A 19,669-nucleotide genomic window follows, 5' to 3' on the forward strand; every position below is an offset into this window, starting at 1 on the left:
TTTCAGGGAATAGCCTAATGATACTGAGAGTAGGGTCCTGGGTTCGTGACATATAAAAATGAAATGGTTGCTCTTAAGATTAGTCCAATCAATTTTAACTATGCGAGTACTCTTTACTAACAATGGCCCACCCTAATAGTGCAGAGGCTATCACTCTAGCCTTGCAATCAATGGATCCTGGGTTGTATAATCTTAGTGTTTTGGATTCTGCATTAAACTGTATATCTCCATCATTAGTAACACCATTACTCATAAGAGTAAATTGGATTTAAAGCAACATTTGATAAGACATACAATAAAAGAAAAATCCATGTATGACGAAAGGCAATGTCATCCTGTAATGACACACACAGATAAATATCTCAGTGAAATTCTTCATAATTGTTTACATTACTAGTTAAAAAGGACTGAAATTATTTGCATTTCTATTAGGAATGCAATCTGTACAGTCAGACTGAAACAAAAACAATTTTACACGTTTTTTAACACTATAGGTATGCATTTTGTGTATTTTATTCTCTCAGTGATTCCTAGTTACTGAATCACATCTGGGAAGTATAAACTAAAATAATGGTAGCAGTGGCAGAAGCATTAATCTCCCAAGATAAACTTATGCCATGAAGCTATGCAAAATGTGTTCAGTAGGCACACACACACACATACACAACAGAATTCTTATGTACGGTCTGATACACGCACACTTGGCTCTTTCAACACTTCGAGTAAGCACTGAAAGAATTTATGTACTGGCTTTGAATCATTTCCACTTCCACTCAGTCAAGTCTTTCACATATCCTCTTGTGAAACACATATGGCACAATTTTGACACATCATTTTACCTTCTGTACTCCAAAACACACACTCTCATGGTGTACATGCACAATGATGGCAGTTCAAGTTCTGTTTGTGCAAGAATAGGGCGAATAAGTACCAGCAAAAATATTAATTTGGCCTGTGAAATTTGTAATTATGAAAGGAGAGACTACTTCTATTTTTCATTAACTGCCCACACTTGGTACAAATAAATGGACCTTGGAATTTTCCATGTAAGTTGGCTACATGTGTCCATAAACTGCTTTTTCTACCGAAATTCTTTCCGCAAACAGTGCAGTTCAAATTCCCTTTTGAAGTGCATATTTCAAAGGGGTCTCCTACAAAGAGAGACAGAAATTAAAAATTTTCAGAAGATGGATTTTTTTTATAAGTTGAAGAAAATGTCGAAGTTTATAACACTAATAGTGATGTAAACAGAGGTACATGCACACAGCAAAGAAATGTGATATGAAACTATATAGAATATTTTAGTAAATGTTTTTAAGCTAGATTTAATTGTGAAATAACAATCAAATAGCCAAGGAATTATGTAAACGTACATCAAAAATGCAAGATGTTATAAACTCACTTGACCAAACCCAACTGACAGTGGTTCTCCTTGTATGTTTTTCGTGTTTCAAAGTACTATGTACAATGTAACAAGCCTCTCTTGGTTGTTAAATTACGTGAAGAACAATATAGCTAAATACATATGTTGTGTTCATTCTAGTTTTTGGACTTTTAACCACTGTTATTTTTTAAAGATATTTACCTACCTAAAAAATAGTAGGTAAAAACAGTGGTTAAAAGTCCAAAACTAGAATGAATAAATCACCACTGATTAGCTACAAAGAAGAATATGTTGTGTTCTTCTTGATAATTTTTCCACACTATTTCTAGTTCAAAATTTTATTGGATTACAACAATGCAATATATCAGATTTTTTAGATAAGTTATTTAGCTTGAAAAGAGCTTCATGCATAAATATCAAAATTGAAATAATTTTCCCTCCTTAATTTGTAACTGAATCAAATGATAGTGAGGCTAATAAACAATGAATACCATCAAGAAAACATATTAGCTGGTAGCTCTGAGTATTGTCCTCTTCCTTTCTCTTTCATATGAAATAGGAAACATATGCAAAGGAAAACATCTCTAAATTTTGTAAACTTTATTATTTTGTTCTAATATAAAAGTTTCTTTCTCGACAAAATATAAACTACATAATACATTTCTCTTTTCTTGCAATGAACACACTTTCTCCTTTCTTGGTTCAAGATAAATAAGACAAGGACCAAGATTCCAAATATCAGCAGTAGTGTCGAGTACACCTTACGAGCATTATCTCTAAATATAGGCTCAATCTATTATATTTGGAGTTTACTATTTTGGAAACGCATGGGGTATATACATGGTCTCGCAGTTATACATTCACTTGTGTTGAGAACAAAGATATTAGTAGAACTTAGAATGAAATAGATGTAATTCAATTTCACTAAATTATTTAGAATACTATGGCTCAATCATAAGGTTTTTTTTAATGTAATGTCATGTTGCTCTCTCCACATACAATTAAATCAAATCAGTCAAAATTAGAAGTTTGATATATCCGATATACCAGTAAATTACAAATATTCATCTATTTAGAGTGGAAAATATGCAGAACAGGAGATAAAAAAACATAAAAATATTAATTTATAATATAAAGTTATGCAGAAAAAGTGGAATTTTTGGGTGGTGTATTATTGAAACAACAAAAATGGACAAAATTCCAGGTATCATACTTTAAATATACATGTATTGAAAATTTAAATGTGATTTCTTGTGGTGAATTTGAAAAAGAAAGAAAAAGAATTGTGTGCATACAACATGAAACAAATTCCAACAATATAAAGTAATGGGCCATGTAGGTAGTGTTGCACACATACACGTCCCTAAAATAATTAAATTGTGCTATGAAGAAAGCTAACAGGCTCCTCTAGCATAGTTAATATTATTTATGAACACTAAGTTCAAATAATGGTACAAAGTGAAAATGACATTCAAGAAAAGAATTGAATTATTACATTAGTGAATGTCCCGTTTCATGAGAAAAATTAGTTCCTGCTTTTACCACTTGTCACCGATACAATATTTTACAAACAAACAACCAGTTTCATTTTACAACGGAAGTAGGGGGTGGGGGGAAGCAATTATGTTAGGTTTGATTTAAAAACTATGGCACTTATATACATGATTAGCAAGATAACTTCTATTTTTCATCACTTGTCCACAGATAGAGCACTTGAAGGGGCCTTTCCATGTTCCGTGAATATTTAATTTATGTTTCCATAATGAAATTTTTTTATTAAAACTCTTGTTGCATATTTCGCAGCTGAACATTACTTCCAATTCTGCTTGAAGTATGATCAATGCATGGTCACCAACAAGAAGAATATACAAATTTCTCCTTTATTACCCAATAGAGAATTGTGCAGTACCGTTGAATATATTATTAATGCAATATTCAAGAAAAGCTGGACTTGTATCAATTGCATGCAATCAAGGAACTGTGCAATTCACTTCAAATTTGGTTATAAAAGTATTGTAACTCGTCATGCCAATCTCTGCTTCTATTCTGCACCAAAAAATGGGAAGAGTGAGGCAAGCAATCCACGCCAATCTCATAAATTTCAAACCACTCTAAGTACATTAATGTTCTCTAATACCAGTACTACGCAATTCAATGATAACCAATGACCATCTCATGCTCAAAAGTTGACTTAGTAATCTAATCACAACTTTCTAAATATGGCATGTGTGTCTTGCCAGGCAATCAATGACAATATTTTACAGGGTTATTGAGATGAGTTGCAAAGATTCCAAACTTCAGGGAGTAAATGTTTCCTTCATTTTCAACAAATCTTATAAGATATGTTGTTCTGATTGATGTAAAACCAGCATTCACCCCTTTCCCAGTTACAAATCATACAACAACCACCTTGACTTTGTACACTTAGCCCTAAGGAAGAAACTGAACTTCGCTTGTGAAAAATTTCAACTGGCTACCCTGGAACAAGATAATGAAATGCAATAATATATTATCCTTTCATTGTTACTTCCATTCTTAGGAAATGCCAAGTATTGGACACACATATGCTATGTTAAAGGAATTTCATTCATTTTGCTGCCTCTTGTATAGGCTATAGGCATTAAAGTAAAACCTCCAGGGCTATCAACACCGTGACCTGATAAATATTACAAGGAATAATCAAATATAATCAGCATCATAATCCTCCATCTCCTCTTGAAATACTCTACAAATATTTTATCTTGCAACGGTGGCAATAAAAAATACAGTCAAAAACTAAAACCGGTTGTTAATATTTTCTGCTTGTGAAGTGAAAATTAAGGCCAGACAAAATTTTACACCTTTTAACAGCTGCTGGTGTCTTTTATGCAATCAACAACATACAAGCAAAAGTCAGTAAACTAGTCACACACAGTTGTGAGATAGCTGATAATGGTAGTTAATAATGTTGAAAGATAGTCAGCTAGATAATAGGTTAGGTAGTAAATGTTGGATATTTCCTGCACAATAACTACTTGGAATGAAAAGCGGCAGCTGTGCTCAAGGAGTATAAAACCAATAAGCAAACACTCTGCTCTACATTTTTTTTCATGGGCAAATAGACTTCCAGTTTATGGTGAGAAGTGAGCTGGTCATGTAAAGCGGAACACAATTCGGATCGTAAATTCTCACAAAGAGAGGTGGTACTGGCAACAGGTCCTCACATGATTTCGTTATAGTATAATACATATGATTACTTAAATTTTCAGAAAAACATGCTCATGATGGGTGCAAAGATGAAAAAGTTGGATATGACGAGGGGATAAGCCTAAGACAGATAACTGGAGAGATAAACTGAGGGCTTTGGGGCACTGGTAAAGCAACAGGATAAATGCTCCACCATTGGGAGGGATCATGTTGAAAAATAATAAACTGTTCTCAAGTACAGCAATTTTTAGAGCATCTTTGTGACATTGTCTTTCCCTCTGTATCACTATCACTGTTTTTGAAGTATTGTAAATTAACTCCATATTAAATGCAATTAATAAATTTAATGTTGCCATGAATATATCTTCAAAAAATTGCATTCTATCATGCTATGCAGCATACTTAAGTAATTTTATGGTATTTGTACATATGAAAGGTAAGACTGTTTTTATTTTTCATAAATTTCCTGCAAACAGAACAAATGAAAGGGCCTTGATATATTCCATGTGTATTGGCAACGTGAGTCCACAAGCTGCTCTTTCTTCCAAAAACCTTGAAACACTTGTTGCAGCTGTAATTCCCTTGCACTATAGGTGCCATGATTTCACGGAAGTCACCTACAAAAAACAGAAATATGTTTTTACAGACTGTCGTGAATGTGTGGAAGCAGATAAGTCATGCAAATTTGTAAGATTAAAATCTGAAATCTAGTTACAATAATTTTACCTGAGGCACTAAAATATTCAAAATATTGAACTTTAGGGATACCTATATCCATAAGGCAATCATAAGGGTGTGAATTTATAAGCAATAAGAATTTGTAAAATAGGCATGGATCATGAAATTGTTATTAATTTTCTTAGTTGGACACAATGATTTGGACATTTTTGCTTTCTACAAGGGTCATTCAAGGTTGACCGGGATTTTCGTACGTAAAAGTCGATGAATAGCCGGATCATGATGAAACGTGCGGGTGACGTAATGTATTCCTTCGCGAGTAACTAGTGCCCTTCATGACGGATTTTGTGCATGCGCAGCAGTTGCAGCGAACATGGCGGCAAGCAGTGTGTCTGTGGCTGTGGAGCAGCGGTGTGTAATCAAATTTCTCGTGAAGGAGAAAGTGAAACCAGCTGAGATTTTCAGACGATTGCAAGCACAGTATGGTGAACAAACGATGTCGCGGACAAGAGTGTACGAATGGTGTGAGCAGTTTCGCGAAGGACGGGAGCTGGTGACAAATGAAGCGCATGGACACATTCGCCCGACTGCAGTCACACCAGTGAATATCGCACGTGTTGAGCAAATGATTCTTGAGAACCGGCGAGTAACAGTGCGGGATATTGCTGCCGAGGTGAATATCAGTGTTGGGAGTGTTGAGACAATCATTCACGACCACTTACGCTTCCGCAAAATCTGTGCAAGGTGGGTTCCCCGCCAGCTGACATTCGATCAGAAGTGGAAACGCAGGACGGTCTGTGAACAGCTTCTGAATCGGTTTTGAGCAGAAGGTGATGAATTGTTGCAATCCATCATCACGTGTGATGAAGCATGGTTGTACAATTCAACCCCAGAGACCAAAAGACGCAGCATGGAGTGGCGGCATAAAGGTTCCCCGCCCCCCAAGAAAAGCAAAACGCAGCCGTCTGCTGGAAAGATCATGGCAAGTGTCTTCTGGGACATGAAGGGTGTTATCTATGTGGATTTTCTGGACAAAGGGAGCACGATTAATGCCCAGTATTACTCCACATTGTTGAGTGGTGCTGCACGAAAGTCCATTCGCAAGAAAAGACCTGGGATGTTGTCTGGAAATGTCATTCTTCTCCATGACAATGCCCACCCTCACACGGCCAATGTGACAACAACAACTCTGGCCGACATGCGCTGGGAAGTTCTGCCCCATACCCCCTACAGTCCGGATTTAGCCCCCAGTGATTATCATTTGTTTGCACCCCTTAAAGACCATCTGGGAGGGAAGAAATTCACGACAGACGAAGCACTGCAGAGCGATGTCCTCCAGTGGCTACGACAACAACCAAGTTCTTTCTACGCCAAAGGAATTTTGGAGCTGCCAGAACGATGGTGACGGTGCCTCGGCACGCACGGAGAATACTTTGAAAAACTGGCATAGTTTGGTGTTTCTTCTGCTACCTATTTCCTCTGCAGAAATAAAAGTCCCGGTCAACCTTGAACGACCCTTGTATTGTATTATTCTAATTTGTGTGTTCCTTTCTCTTACTTTTGACTAATTGTGACAATGATGATGAATGGCAGTTAGATGAAATTATTGAAGGGAACCTGACAAAACAAGAAACTACATTCTACAGTGTTCTGTTGAGAAAGGCAAAAAAGAAATTGGATGTCAGCAAAATTGCTAAAGAAGGAATTTTCCAGCAAGATTATACAGGGTGGCCACTCTAGAATCATGAAAAAATTAGAGTATAATTCACGGTTTTCAGGCAAACAAAAATTCAAGGCTACAAGCAGATATTTTCTCTATTTCAACGTTATGTATTATATCACGTATCACCACCCACACACCTACAAAGGCAAATATATTAACAAAAATATAAAGGGTCTATGTGATCCCAATGTATCCAAATTTTCTAATTCAATTGAATGGTCTATATATTTAAAATATTTAATTTAAGGTGCAGAGTTTACATTTGCCATTTCACATACTCGGACTTGAAATACATCTAAAAACACAAGTCACAAATGTTACAGGACTAATCTATGAAAAATTGTTAATTGTATTAGAATTTTCAACTCAAATTTACCTAACTAACTTCAAGATATCTTATCTTGCAAATAAACATTGATACATTGCTCAGCAAAGGACAGTGATAAAGTAAACGGATTCTATTTTCTTTTCCACGCAGTTTTCTTTTCCTTCCTTGGTAAGAATAAAAGCTAAACTGAGAGAAACTTGCCTCAGGACATTTATAAATATGTATAAATTCAATGGGATTTGTATTAATAAAGTTGTAACTGTTCATGCCTATGGAGAAAAATTCATGTAGAATTCACGCATAATTCCCAAAGCCAATAATTCACACAAAATTCCTGGAATTACCAGTGAGTAGGCACCCTGTTATATAAAATACGGACTAAATCTTCAACCTGGCACTTACAGACACTATAAAAATGCACTATCAGGCTTGAAATAATATAAAACGCATTTTACCTATGCATTAATAGAAAATAAAAAAAATTCACACATTAAGCACTTTAGTATTACTGATGCCAATCACAAAAAATCTATACATCCGATATTCAACGCAAAACATTCCACGTATTCCCACAAAGACATGGTTAGTGCTCTGATCATGCATGTGACCTGTCCAAGGTTAAATTCCCAGTGTTGCTCTTCTCCACATATGGCTAATCGTGACAATGAAGGTGAGTGATGATATGAAGAACCTTGAAAATGATGAAAGGGTACTCGCAAAGAAAACCCATGCCCCTTCCAGGATTTAAACCAGAGAACATCAAAGGCTGGATCGAAAGTTGACCACTCTAAAGAGTTAGTTTGGGTCACCAAACTAGCAATGATGGCAGCATTACAAAAACCAATTAACATAAACTTAAATATCTCCTTTATGATTGTCTAAATCAATACAAAATGAAATCCACAATTCACAGATGTGTAAAACACAAACTAATGTGTAAAACTAAAAGTAAAAAAAATAATTAAGATTTCAACATTTTTATTGAGGTTAACATATTAATACATAACATTCATGACTACCACAGGATTCATAAACACATAATTTCCTCTACAAATGTCAAGATAATAATTACTGCAGAATATATTACTAAATATTATATGGATCAAAAATAAAATCCAATATAGCAAAACACATTCTTTAAGAATTATGTTTATGTGTATTAGTTTGAAAAAGAATCACACTGTCATTAACAAGTAGTCTACAACAATATTAAAGTAATTTTAATAGCTTCATATGAAATTTCAGCATGTGTAGCATGTATGAATTACAACCTAAGTAATAAAATGAATTAAACCACTTGTATATGTGCTATAGAATGTTCGTTAATGAAAAACTACGAGGAAAAATGTTCTCATAAATTAATGTGTTGCAATTAAAATTTGGTACAGCTGAAGTCATCATTCAGGTCATTCATGCTATGGTTTGCATTTCACATAAAAAAAATTATATAGACAGATGGTTGTTTGATGAATATTTCAATATTAAAATACATTTCATCCAATGGGCAGCCTCTTATTTATAGAAATCAAAAAGTTTTTCTTATTTCCAGCCTACCACTCATTCTTTTATTTAATATATATATATATAAAATCATATTTCAAGCAACAGACACTTTCCCAGCCTCCTTTAAGACAATTATTAAAGTAAATCAGAAATCTTGTATTGTCCTCTGAAGGAAGATAAAAATATTTCTTCAATAAGTTGTACAATTAGATCGCTATACTGCTTTCCTGCATAGCAGTTAACTACACAATAAAACTGCTATTGTACATATCTTAAAAATACATTCTTACAACATCCACTTTCACTCTTTAAAAAAAATAATAATAATAATAATAAGCTAAAAACTGAGTCTGATTCTAAAATCAATAAGTTTCTGCAATATTACGGATTCTTTTGGATTCTGTGGAATCTGTATATATGAATTGAAAGGCTATTCTTATTCTTCATCACTTGCCCACAAAATGAACATTTAAATGGTCCTTGATTCTTTCCATGGATGTTTGATATGTGTTTTGCAAGACTTGGTTTTTTCTTAAAGTTCTTGTGGCAGGTTCCGCAAGTCAAGGTCGAGTTCGCATCTTGAGTTACCGAAGGCAAATAAAAAACTTCACCTAAAAAGAATAAAAAGAGTAAATATGTGGTACAGCTGCCTCCAGCTGAGCTTTGGCCACACACAAAAATATTTATCCTCGTTGTTATTATTATGTTCAGGTATTTGGGGCACAAAACACAACTTCACTGATGATAAAAACCTCACTCCTGCTTTTTCAAAAGCAAAATAAAGCATTAAAAGACAAATAAATAGGGCTTAAACTTTCAAGATTTTGCATCTTCGTACTGGCAAAAATGTTAACAAAAATTATAAAGCATTTCCAAATCTTCACTTTCCTCTCATACATGGGCATTATATGACATATTCACAACTCTTATGAAGAAGCATACTTTAGGCTGTGCAATTTCAATATATATTGTGTGTGTGTGTGTGTGTGTGTGTGTGTGTAAGTTTAGAAAGGAAAACAAAACATTCCATGCCAACAAATTTGACAATTACAATCAAGTGCAATTGCTACAAGAAAAAAAATTATATTTGGAAAACTGATTTAATATGAACAATTAATTTGTTACATTTGAATATTTTTCCTAATGTGGCAGCTGAAGATGCAGACAATTCCATTTTGGATAACATTACTTATGTATTAGTGAAAAAATTATGAGAACAATGTTTTTATTTCAAAACTGGATCATGGTTATAGAAATTCTTGTTATATATCCTGCAAAATTTACAAACTGGTATTCAGATGCTGTAATAGCTATACTAACAGCAAATACCTCTAATGCTACTTCATAGGATTTCACAATTGTGCTATTATAAATCCCAACTACATCTACATTTCTTCAATATATCTAATACTCTACTTTAAAATGCAATACCAGTAACTGATTTTCAAATTATGTAAATTTAAACAGTTTCAAATTGGTCTCATTTATTTGTGGAATCTATATATGTGAAACGAGAGGCTGCTTTTATTTTTCAACAACTGTCCACAAACTGAACATCGGAAGGGGCCTTGATTTCTTCCATGGAGGTTTGACATATGTTTCATCAAACTATTCCTTTTAATGAAGTCTTTACCACACTGAGGACAGAACAATTTCTTCATGACTGGATTCTGTACGATGAAATGGAGGGAGTTACCTACAAGAAGAATAAAAATAGTAAATATGGTAAGCTTGACTTCTTACAACTGAAAGCATCATGCGCTTGTTGTTGGAAAGGATAATTAGTTCTATGAAAATGAATTACCCTGCCAGGACAATCATCAGCTTCTTACGCTACTTACAGTTAATGCATTAAAGAAAATAGTATGTCTTTTACATGTACTACTTCATAGTCTTTCATAGTCACAGCAAGATTATGTCCCCTCCGCCCAAAAAAAAAAAACAAAAAAAAAAAAAAAACACAGAAGCTTGCAAGAAATCTGGTCTTGCAATACAAAAATTAACATGATATCTCCTCATGCTTAGGAACTTCCTTGTTACACTGCCCATGCTTTTCCTCAATAAATACATGTAATCATTCTAATCTAAGAATATAAGTTACTGTGATATGAACTCCAATTAGGGTGAAGTACTTTCCAAAGTCTTTACCTCTATCCTTAAACAAGAGTGTAAACTTTATCTCTCAAGGTACTGCTTCCACTTCAAACAGGAAGCAACTAAACTGCTTGGACAATTCACTTCATAATGAAAAGATGACCACGTGAAACTCATGAAGCATCTCACCAGTACAGCATGGAGCATATGATAGACAAAGCTTATATTAAGAAATCCTTTTCCACTAGTCTTGACATCGCTTCATTAAGCACCGAAACGATCCACTTCTACACTTCACATAGACATTTCAACACAGAGGTTTATATAAAGTATCTAACAAATCACAAAATTAAATTGCAAGAATACATATTTTATTGAAATTTATTATACTGTACACTAGTGCACATTGACAGAATTACATTGGTACATACTGAATATATTAGATTATGTTTGAACATAATAGTACAAATATGAATTCATAAACACTTTCATATGAATAAATAACATTTTATTGCGTCCATTACATGTAACGTGTGTAAAAATATAGTTTCTCTTGCACAAAATATGTAAGTTTTCTAGAAAATATCAACTTTCTGTTAATTTCCTTTAAATTTCCCATGCCATCACAAAATTAAAAATCTATGTTATAAATCCTGTTCAAGGTATATGATAAAACCAATTTCTGGTTTTGATGGAAAATTAGTCAAAAATAGACTATAGGAATCAGAATCAGTAATATTCTACATTTTTTTACTACTTTTGATATTCAATTTCTTACTTTTAATATTTTGATTACACAGGACATTCATACAATTTTGGCAAAATTTAATACAGTACAGTTTCATGCTGTTCTAAAAGTAAAAAACTTAATACTTTCTATTTAAAAGTCGACTCTACCTAGGTATCCACAGGATGGCTAAACAGGACTGCACTAAAGTTTAAAATGGGATCTGAACCACTTGTGCCTCCACTGGGTATAAAACCTGGGACCCCTAGATTACAAGGTGACAATGTTACCACTATGCCATAAGGGAGGCCACATCGCATAACTTCATTCCTCCTCATAAGTATATCCTATACCAGTGTAAATATCTCAGGATATTTGTACTACAAAAAGAGATTTCTACAACTTATTACATAATCATGTGTATCAGAATCGATTAAATATCAACATTAGAATCAGTCCAAAAAAAAATATTTGCTAGTAGATCAAAATCAGAGAATTTCCTGCTTTGACACAACACTACCTGCAGTGCCAAAATTTGCTTCAATTTATTATTCACAAATTTCACAAATGATTTTTCAAACAAAATTGAACATGAGGGTTATAAAAGAAAACAATTCCCTGTACAATCCACAGTGAAATAATGATTAAGAATTTAAGAACCAGTGTTGTAACTATATAAATATGAAAGAATAAATCATTCCTCAAACTAGAAGATGCAACAAACAGTAAATTAATAATATTGCATGCAAATTTCTCACGTTCCAATATTAGATTTTGCGGTAGCATATAAGAAAAAGTTTATGGCTTATTGACAGAATCAGAACTAAAAATGTTACTTAGTAAATGTTTCGTATCAATAATCAATTGCTTATAAGACAGCTATAACAAAAAGAACTTTAAAAAAGCACTCATGTCAGTCATTGCCATAAATCCCATGTTACGTGGCCAACCAATATGCTTGAAAGAAACCAGATACCAATTTTGGAAAAAACTATCAAAACAAAGGTGCTTCAAATGTGAACCTTACATTCAAATTAAGACTGGGTAGACTACATCTTCATATCTTGTGCATCTCACCATGCTAGACAGGCATGATACTAATATAGGTGTTATGTAACCAAAATTATCTCTCTTTTGTAATGAACGAATGATTGAATTTTAATTATGGCCATGCCAGCACATAGGTTATTTGTAATGCAAAGAAAAGTCCCTGAACTAAAAATTGAATGTACGACCATAACGAGAAAATAAATGATGTCCCATTAAATACTTCTTTATTCAATTTCTAAAACCTATATCAGGTCATCAACCCCTTACCAACTACTAAGACTATATTCTCTCTCCATACCTAGAATAAAAGCTGAAACTTCAAAGTGGCACTTGGTATACGTAAGGACAAAAAGAGGCCAACACAACCACACAGAGGATTATACTGGCTGTTGGTCCAGGCACCAAAGCCTCATTAGCCTGTACGATTGATATAATTTTTGGAATAAATTCTTATAAATTATTACAGGCAAAGAGCACAGTATTCTTTAGCACATAATTAGAAATTATATATTCTTATGTAAATATATAGGACATAGTCAAACTCATAACTGGGTATCCTCCATAGAATCAAAGCAATATGCAATGCAGCAAGTCATATTTTCTGACACCATAACAAGCCTACGCAAATTATTTGAATAAATAAATAGTAAATACAGGATACTTTGTATACATGACTAAACTTGCATTTTATAAAATGTCTAAATAGAATAAATAAAACATAAAAACGTTTGCATTCATGTGAAAAAGAACACCTTTTGCATGGCAAGCATTGCTTGATTGAAATCCAACACCATTATTAATTTCATACAGGTCCTTACACAGAAGGTTGCTTGATCATGATCGACCTGTGAAATCTATACATGTGAACCTTCAGACTGTTTCTATTTTTAATTATCTTTCCACACTGGGAACAGGTAAAAGGTCCACGTCCTGTTCCATGTATGTTTATTACATGTGTTCTCAAGCCTTCCCTATTTGTGAATACCTTGTTGCAAATGTTGCAGTTCATAACATTTGCCTCCAAGTGCTGCCTCAAGGGGAAGTAATAGCCATTACCTACAAAGCAAAAGAACAAAGAAAAATTCCAATGAATGCAACAGTGAATGAAAAGAAATGTACTTAACACTACGACTTGGAACAAACCTGCGGGCCTTATATTTATTGGACATTTGTGTTAAATCACGAGTTCTAAAGCAGGCCATTTAAATTTCAATAGTGTAGTAACTTAAAATAGATATGTCTCCAAAATTCCACACACACTCATAAGAACTTGCTGCATGCTTTGCATATCTGCCTTGCTCCTACTCAAGGGGAATCTAGCTTACTGTGAGGCAACGTACACCTACTCCCTAGTTATCAAATGATAATACAACAGCTTCTACTTCAATTTTGGTTATTTTATGTCACCTTGCCTCTTGGCTTAATTGCGACAATGAGAATCAATGCAGGTTGAGAGTTTGAGTTTGTTTGTTTGTTGTTGTTTTAAGTCACTTTATGCAGAGATAGGCTAATCGGGACTGGACCTACAGATTAAAGTGGGATCCAAACCACTGTGCTGTGTGCCTCCACTGTGTATTGAACCAGGGACCCCATTAAGAGTTTGAGTCCGAGTTTTTGTTGTAAGCCCACTTTAAGCACAGGAGACATTTTTATCTTCTGGTACAAACCTGCAAACATGCAGTCTCAATTACCATGTTTTGCAAGATTATGATATAATTTGTTAATATTATACAAATCGACACTCATTTTGTGGGAAACAGGAATTTTGAATTACTTTGCTAATAAAATTCATGAATATTTTATCACTGGAGTACCACTGGATGCGGGATCTTAAATATTCCCTAAATATATGTTAAAAATGTGAGTAGTAACATGTGTTAGAAACTATTTTAAGACATCCAACTACAAAATTAATATTCACGAGCACTGTATTTACTAAGTCAGTCTAAGCATGCAATCTCCAACTTTTCATCAAAAGAGAAGAATGCAACATTTTGGGAATCTAGGTTCCACAGGAATTCCAGGACTCGAGTATAAGATAATCTTGATAGAATATGTTAAGATCTAAATATAAATTATAGTGCTCCTCCTTGTTTTTCACATCAAACAAAAAAACCATTCCACTAACTTTTTGGTTATTTCTAATTCCACTTAACAATGGCAAGCTCCATTCATCAACTTCACTAGACAAGGCACATTATATCAATAAAAATACCACATTAATTGTAAATATGTTCTTTATTACCTTCAAAAACTACAAAATTGATATTGTTAAATATCCTACAACCATTATAAGAAATTATTACACACAGATTAAATTGCTTCTTTTAATTATGCAAATGATAGCAGCACACAACTGGTCACAAACCACTTTCACTTTTCAACAGCATGTCAAAAACCAAAAGTGTTGTATATTTAAATATTCATTGCAATTGATACAAAAAAAGTTTGAACTTAATAGATAAGTGAATTTTCTTAACTGTAAGCATTCTTTGTTAATTATAAAATGAACTGTTAATGGGTTGGTTCTCATCGGTGTTTTAACATGAAGGCAAATTTCTCTCACTGCAGGAAAATTCTGGTAAAATTTTAGATGGGGAAAAAAAAAGGGGGAGAAATATGATGGAAAATGTCCAAGTTGGAGAGAAATTTGAAGCTCATTGTTCCACATATTAGATTCAAACACTTGAAGTGGAACATACCAATTTCCCTTTCTCTATTCTAGAAATTTATATTCATCAAAATGTTCATACTTTTTTTTTACAGAATGTACAATTTGATGCCAATAATATTCATTTTTGTGTAAATTCTTCCTTTATTAATTCATTCAAACACAATTTTTATGTAAACTTATGTTTTCTATGGGTATAATAATATAATAATGTTTGATGAAATTTTATGGTCAAAGATTTAATTTATCAAGGTGAAATGGAAAGTTGGATCATATAACAAAAATGTAGTTATATGATTGAGCTTTAAGGTGTATGTACCTTTTTTTTAGCGTAAATTTTTATGTAAACTTATGTTTTCTATGGGTATAATAATAATGTTTGATGAAATTTTATGGTCAAAGATTTAATTTAATGTGTAGTTTCTTTTCCAGAATAATCATGTTTGAAATATACATTCAAGTTACATTAATAAAATATAATTAAAATATCAGTAGAATATCACTTAAAATTATATCTCCATCCATTTTAAAAGACCTCTTCCTTGAGATGTAATATATGCAAGTATAGTACTAATGTCAAAATAATCAATGTGAGGGTGCAATGGCAAAGCCACTGGAAACTTGTCAGTATGAAGCAAACAATGTAATATACAATGTAAGCAAACAAAAGTATCAAGAACTGGAAATTTCTTCCCACTCTTTAATTAAACACTATTGGATTTTGGCAAGTGAAAGGCGAACAGACACATCAAGTAACAAAAAAGAAAATCACTCAGATGCAGACACAATTCATCTTTCAACAGTTAATATAACTTTCAATTCCAATTATGAACTATTGGAAATGTACAAAAAAAAAATCATTTTGGACAAATGGTCAGTTTCTAATTAATGACTGGTATCGCATGCATTAAAGAGTTTTTTTTTTTTTTGTTTTTTTTACACTTGTTTCATTTACTTAAAATGCATGGGTGTGCTGCCATAGCATCAAACCAAATAAGATATATAATTATAACAAAAAAACCTGTAGCCATAAATATTACATTATTTATATACACATCTTGAGATTTATGTTTTGGTTCAACACAAAAATTCACATATTTATGACTAGTGAAAGATACAAAACTACCAGCACCTTTATCTGTGGAATTTATACATGTGAACTTTAAGTGTATTTCTATTCTTTACCACTTTCCCACACAAACTGCAGGTGAAAGGCCCTCTACCTTCACCATGTATATTTACTATATGAACTCGCATACTGTCTTTCTTTGTGAAAGCCTTGCCACAAATAGGGCAGTAGTAAATATCTTCTCGATGTTGTGGTGCAGCCACATAATAGTGTTCACCTACAAAAGCAAAAGTACGTATGAATACATGAATTCACTTCACTTTCATTTATGTAAGGACTTTTCCTTACAAAAAAAAAAAAAAAAATCCCATGGTATTATGGCAACCATACCTTTTTCAAAGGGCAGTGGTTTTCATTCAATTGAAAAAAGTTTGCTAATATTTTTCATAAATGCATAATGTGATACATGCAACACACACATATCGTAAATATTTATATCGATATGATAAATTTCACTATTTTAATTATTAATATGCTCTAATGGGAATTTGTAACATTATTTACCAATAATGACAGAACAGAAATATTGCAATAAAAAATGTCCTTATTTCCAAATACAAATTACCACTGTATGTTTAAATTAAATGATGTTTACATGTATAAAAAATATATATTTATAAGATACACTTTGTAATTTACTTCTCAATTCACATCTATCATATTAGCAATTGTGCACAGATTAGACATACATGTAGGACAGAATAGACATAAGTTGATGTTCAAGTGATCTTCTGCATAATCCTTAGAACATTGTCCCTGTGTACTGTATTGTCCGATACCCGCACATAGCCAATATTGATACTTGTTGCATAGACAAAAAAAAATCTGCATGATCAATGTTAACAAAAAAGAATGTTAAGTTGCTTCCACAAGGTCCTAATTTTCTTGTTTTTTCTGTCTCCAATGCAGTTTATACATATGAACCCTGAGTGTATTTCGGTTTTTAACAACACTTCCACACACTGAACATGAAAATGGTCCACGGCCTTCACCGTGTATATTTGTATAATGAATTCTCATGCTCTCCCTCTTTGAAAATTCCTTGTGGCATACAGGACAGTAATGTTTCCGTTCTTGCTTTAAAAAATGTGCAGCTACAGCAAAGGATTTACCTAAAAAGCAAAAGATAAAAACAGTTTTCAGTTCTGCAGTTAATTATTACAAATTCTATTCTTTCAACATTTAATAATATCTTGCGGTCATGAATCTTTATTAATTATGAGTAAAAACTTAAATGTCACTTTTCTTCTCAAAATAATGAGTCCTACTCTCTACAGTGCGTGAGGGAGTGCTAGATAAGCAAGTGTAATAAGCATTACTTTGTACATATCAATATGAAGAACTTTTGATTTTCCATTTGCAGTTAAAAAGTGTACGTATGAAACTAAATTAAACTTCTAGATTTGTACAGAATTTCCCTGGTTAAATCTATGAAAATGCAAACACACATGCATACTTTCACTCAGCCACTCTGTGTGTGTCTGAATATGTTGGCAGGTGAATGTGCATTTCTTGGTGTTCATTGGCAGGTGAACATGCATGCGTGTATGTGTTTTGAACAAGGCAATGCAATAACAGACAGAGGCAATTAAACCTTCTAGATAACCACAATCTCCATATTTCTATACGTGAAATAACTATACCACACACGAAATGGATCATGCTGATGTATCATTGTGAATATAAATGTTCTATGTCCATCTCAGTGGATGGGTGCATTGTGCAGTGTGTGCAATAAAATATTTTGATCATAAAATATGATTGTTGTACATCTTTATGTTAATTGTGACAATGAAGGTGACAGATTTTATTAGATGAAATCAACAGACTGGCAAACCTAAGGAAGATCCAGTGCCATGTTGCAACTAAGACAAAACCTTTGGTTTCGAGTTTTTAAGGTCACTTTCTGCACAGATAGGATAATTGGGACTAGACCTACAGTTTAAAGTGGGATCCAAACCACTATGTACCTCCATCGGGTATCAAACCCAGACCTTGATTACAATGCAACAACATTACCATTACACTATTGGGGAGGAAAAGAGATTGCTGAGATAAGTTGTAAACTCGTGGCTTGCCCTAAAGCCGAAGTGTGCTAGAATTGCAGAATTCAGAAGTTGATTGCATTTGTTTTTTTGTTTGTTTTTTTCTGAGTTAATAGTCCTATATGTTGCAACCCATTGTGATTACATCTACATGCAACAATACAGAAAACCGTGTACCACTTAGTAAAAGAAAAGAGCTTAGGAACATTCACCTTCACAAGTAGCACGTATTTAGTGAAGCTAAAAACAAATTTCTCTGCATACAAAAAAAACCACTCAAATCTGTAGTTTAATAACTGAATTAATGAGCAAGTAAGCCAATTTCCAGTGTATACTCAATAAAAAATTGTAAGGGGGAGGGGGAACAAATGCATGCAAAAAAAAAAAAACTTTTGAAACCTAATAGTAACGAGTCGGAAACATACTTTTCCTGTGTCAAAGAACTGTTTGTTGATTTGTGGTATTTATACATATGATATTTCAGACTATTTCTGTTCTTTATAACATGGCCACATTCAGAACAGCTGAATGGTCCCTTGTCCTCTCCATGAATATTTCTTAAGTGAGTGGCCAAACTGTTTCTTCGGTAGAAGATCATATTACATATGACACAGTAAAGTGGTGGATGCTTTGGCAGACCTACGAAAAAAGGAAAGGAATACATCAGTGGCCTGAAATTGATTACAATAATTACAATTTATATTTTCCATCACCCACCTAGCTACTTTTTAAAAATATTTTTCATTAAATCAAATTGAGAATAATAGACATGGTCTCCCGAAAGTGTCTGCCACAACAAAACAATATTCCATGGCCAAAGACGACAGAAATAACGAATGTCAATATGATATGAGTAGTTGTTTTAGTTACAAATTTGTGGAAAAGTATTGTCTGCAAGACCAAACATAGGAATCAAGAAAGAACTGTTTCGGATATCCCAAAGTAAAGACGTTAAAAGAAGTGTGTAGCACAATGAAAGGATAAGATCTGATTCCTGAATACGATAGAATGCCTAGAATTATGATCTTAATAGGAAATCGCCGAAATTCACCCTGTCATTGTTATTGTTGTTCTATTGGTTGCATTCTTCTTTGCCTGTATTTCATATTTTTTATTCCAACATTGAAAAAAGTATTCCTCACAATATTTTC

At 33.3% G+C, this 19,669-nt stretch overlaps 1 protein-coding gene across 25 annotated transcripts in view; it reads right to left on the reverse strand.

Annotated features, from left to right (window-relative positions):
- LOC145987728 (uncharacterized) overlaps nt 1-19,669 on the reverse strand; it is a 319,042-nt gene that overhangs the window by 176,393 nt on the left and 122,980 nt on the right. The window contains exon 6 of one of the 25 annotated variants that reach the window (XM_083122367.1): nt 4,873-5,187. The exons of 19 other annotated variants lie outside the window; for them this stretch is intronic. In XM_083122367.1, the coding sequence (XP_082978493.1) occupies nt 4,973-5,187 (215 nt within the window). In that variant the 3' untranslated portion in view covers nt 4,873-4,972. Of the gene's footprint in view, nt 1-4,872; nt 5,188-9,146; nt 9,414-10,258; nt 10,499-13,472; nt 13,730-15,586; nt 16,691-16,923; nt 17,586-19,669 lie in introns of those variants that run through there. 5 more of the 25 variants (XM_083122355.1, XM_083122370.1, XM_083122348.1 and 2 more) reach the window with 5 other exon arrangements.

Source organism: Lepisma saccharinum, chromosome 5, assembly GCF_977018435.1.
Source record: "Lepisma saccharinum chromosome 5, izLepSacc3.1, whole genome shotgun sequence".
Classification (NCBI taxonomy): domain Eukaryota; kingdom Metazoa; phylum Arthropoda; class Insecta; order Zygentoma; family Lepismatidae; genus Lepisma; species Lepisma saccharinum.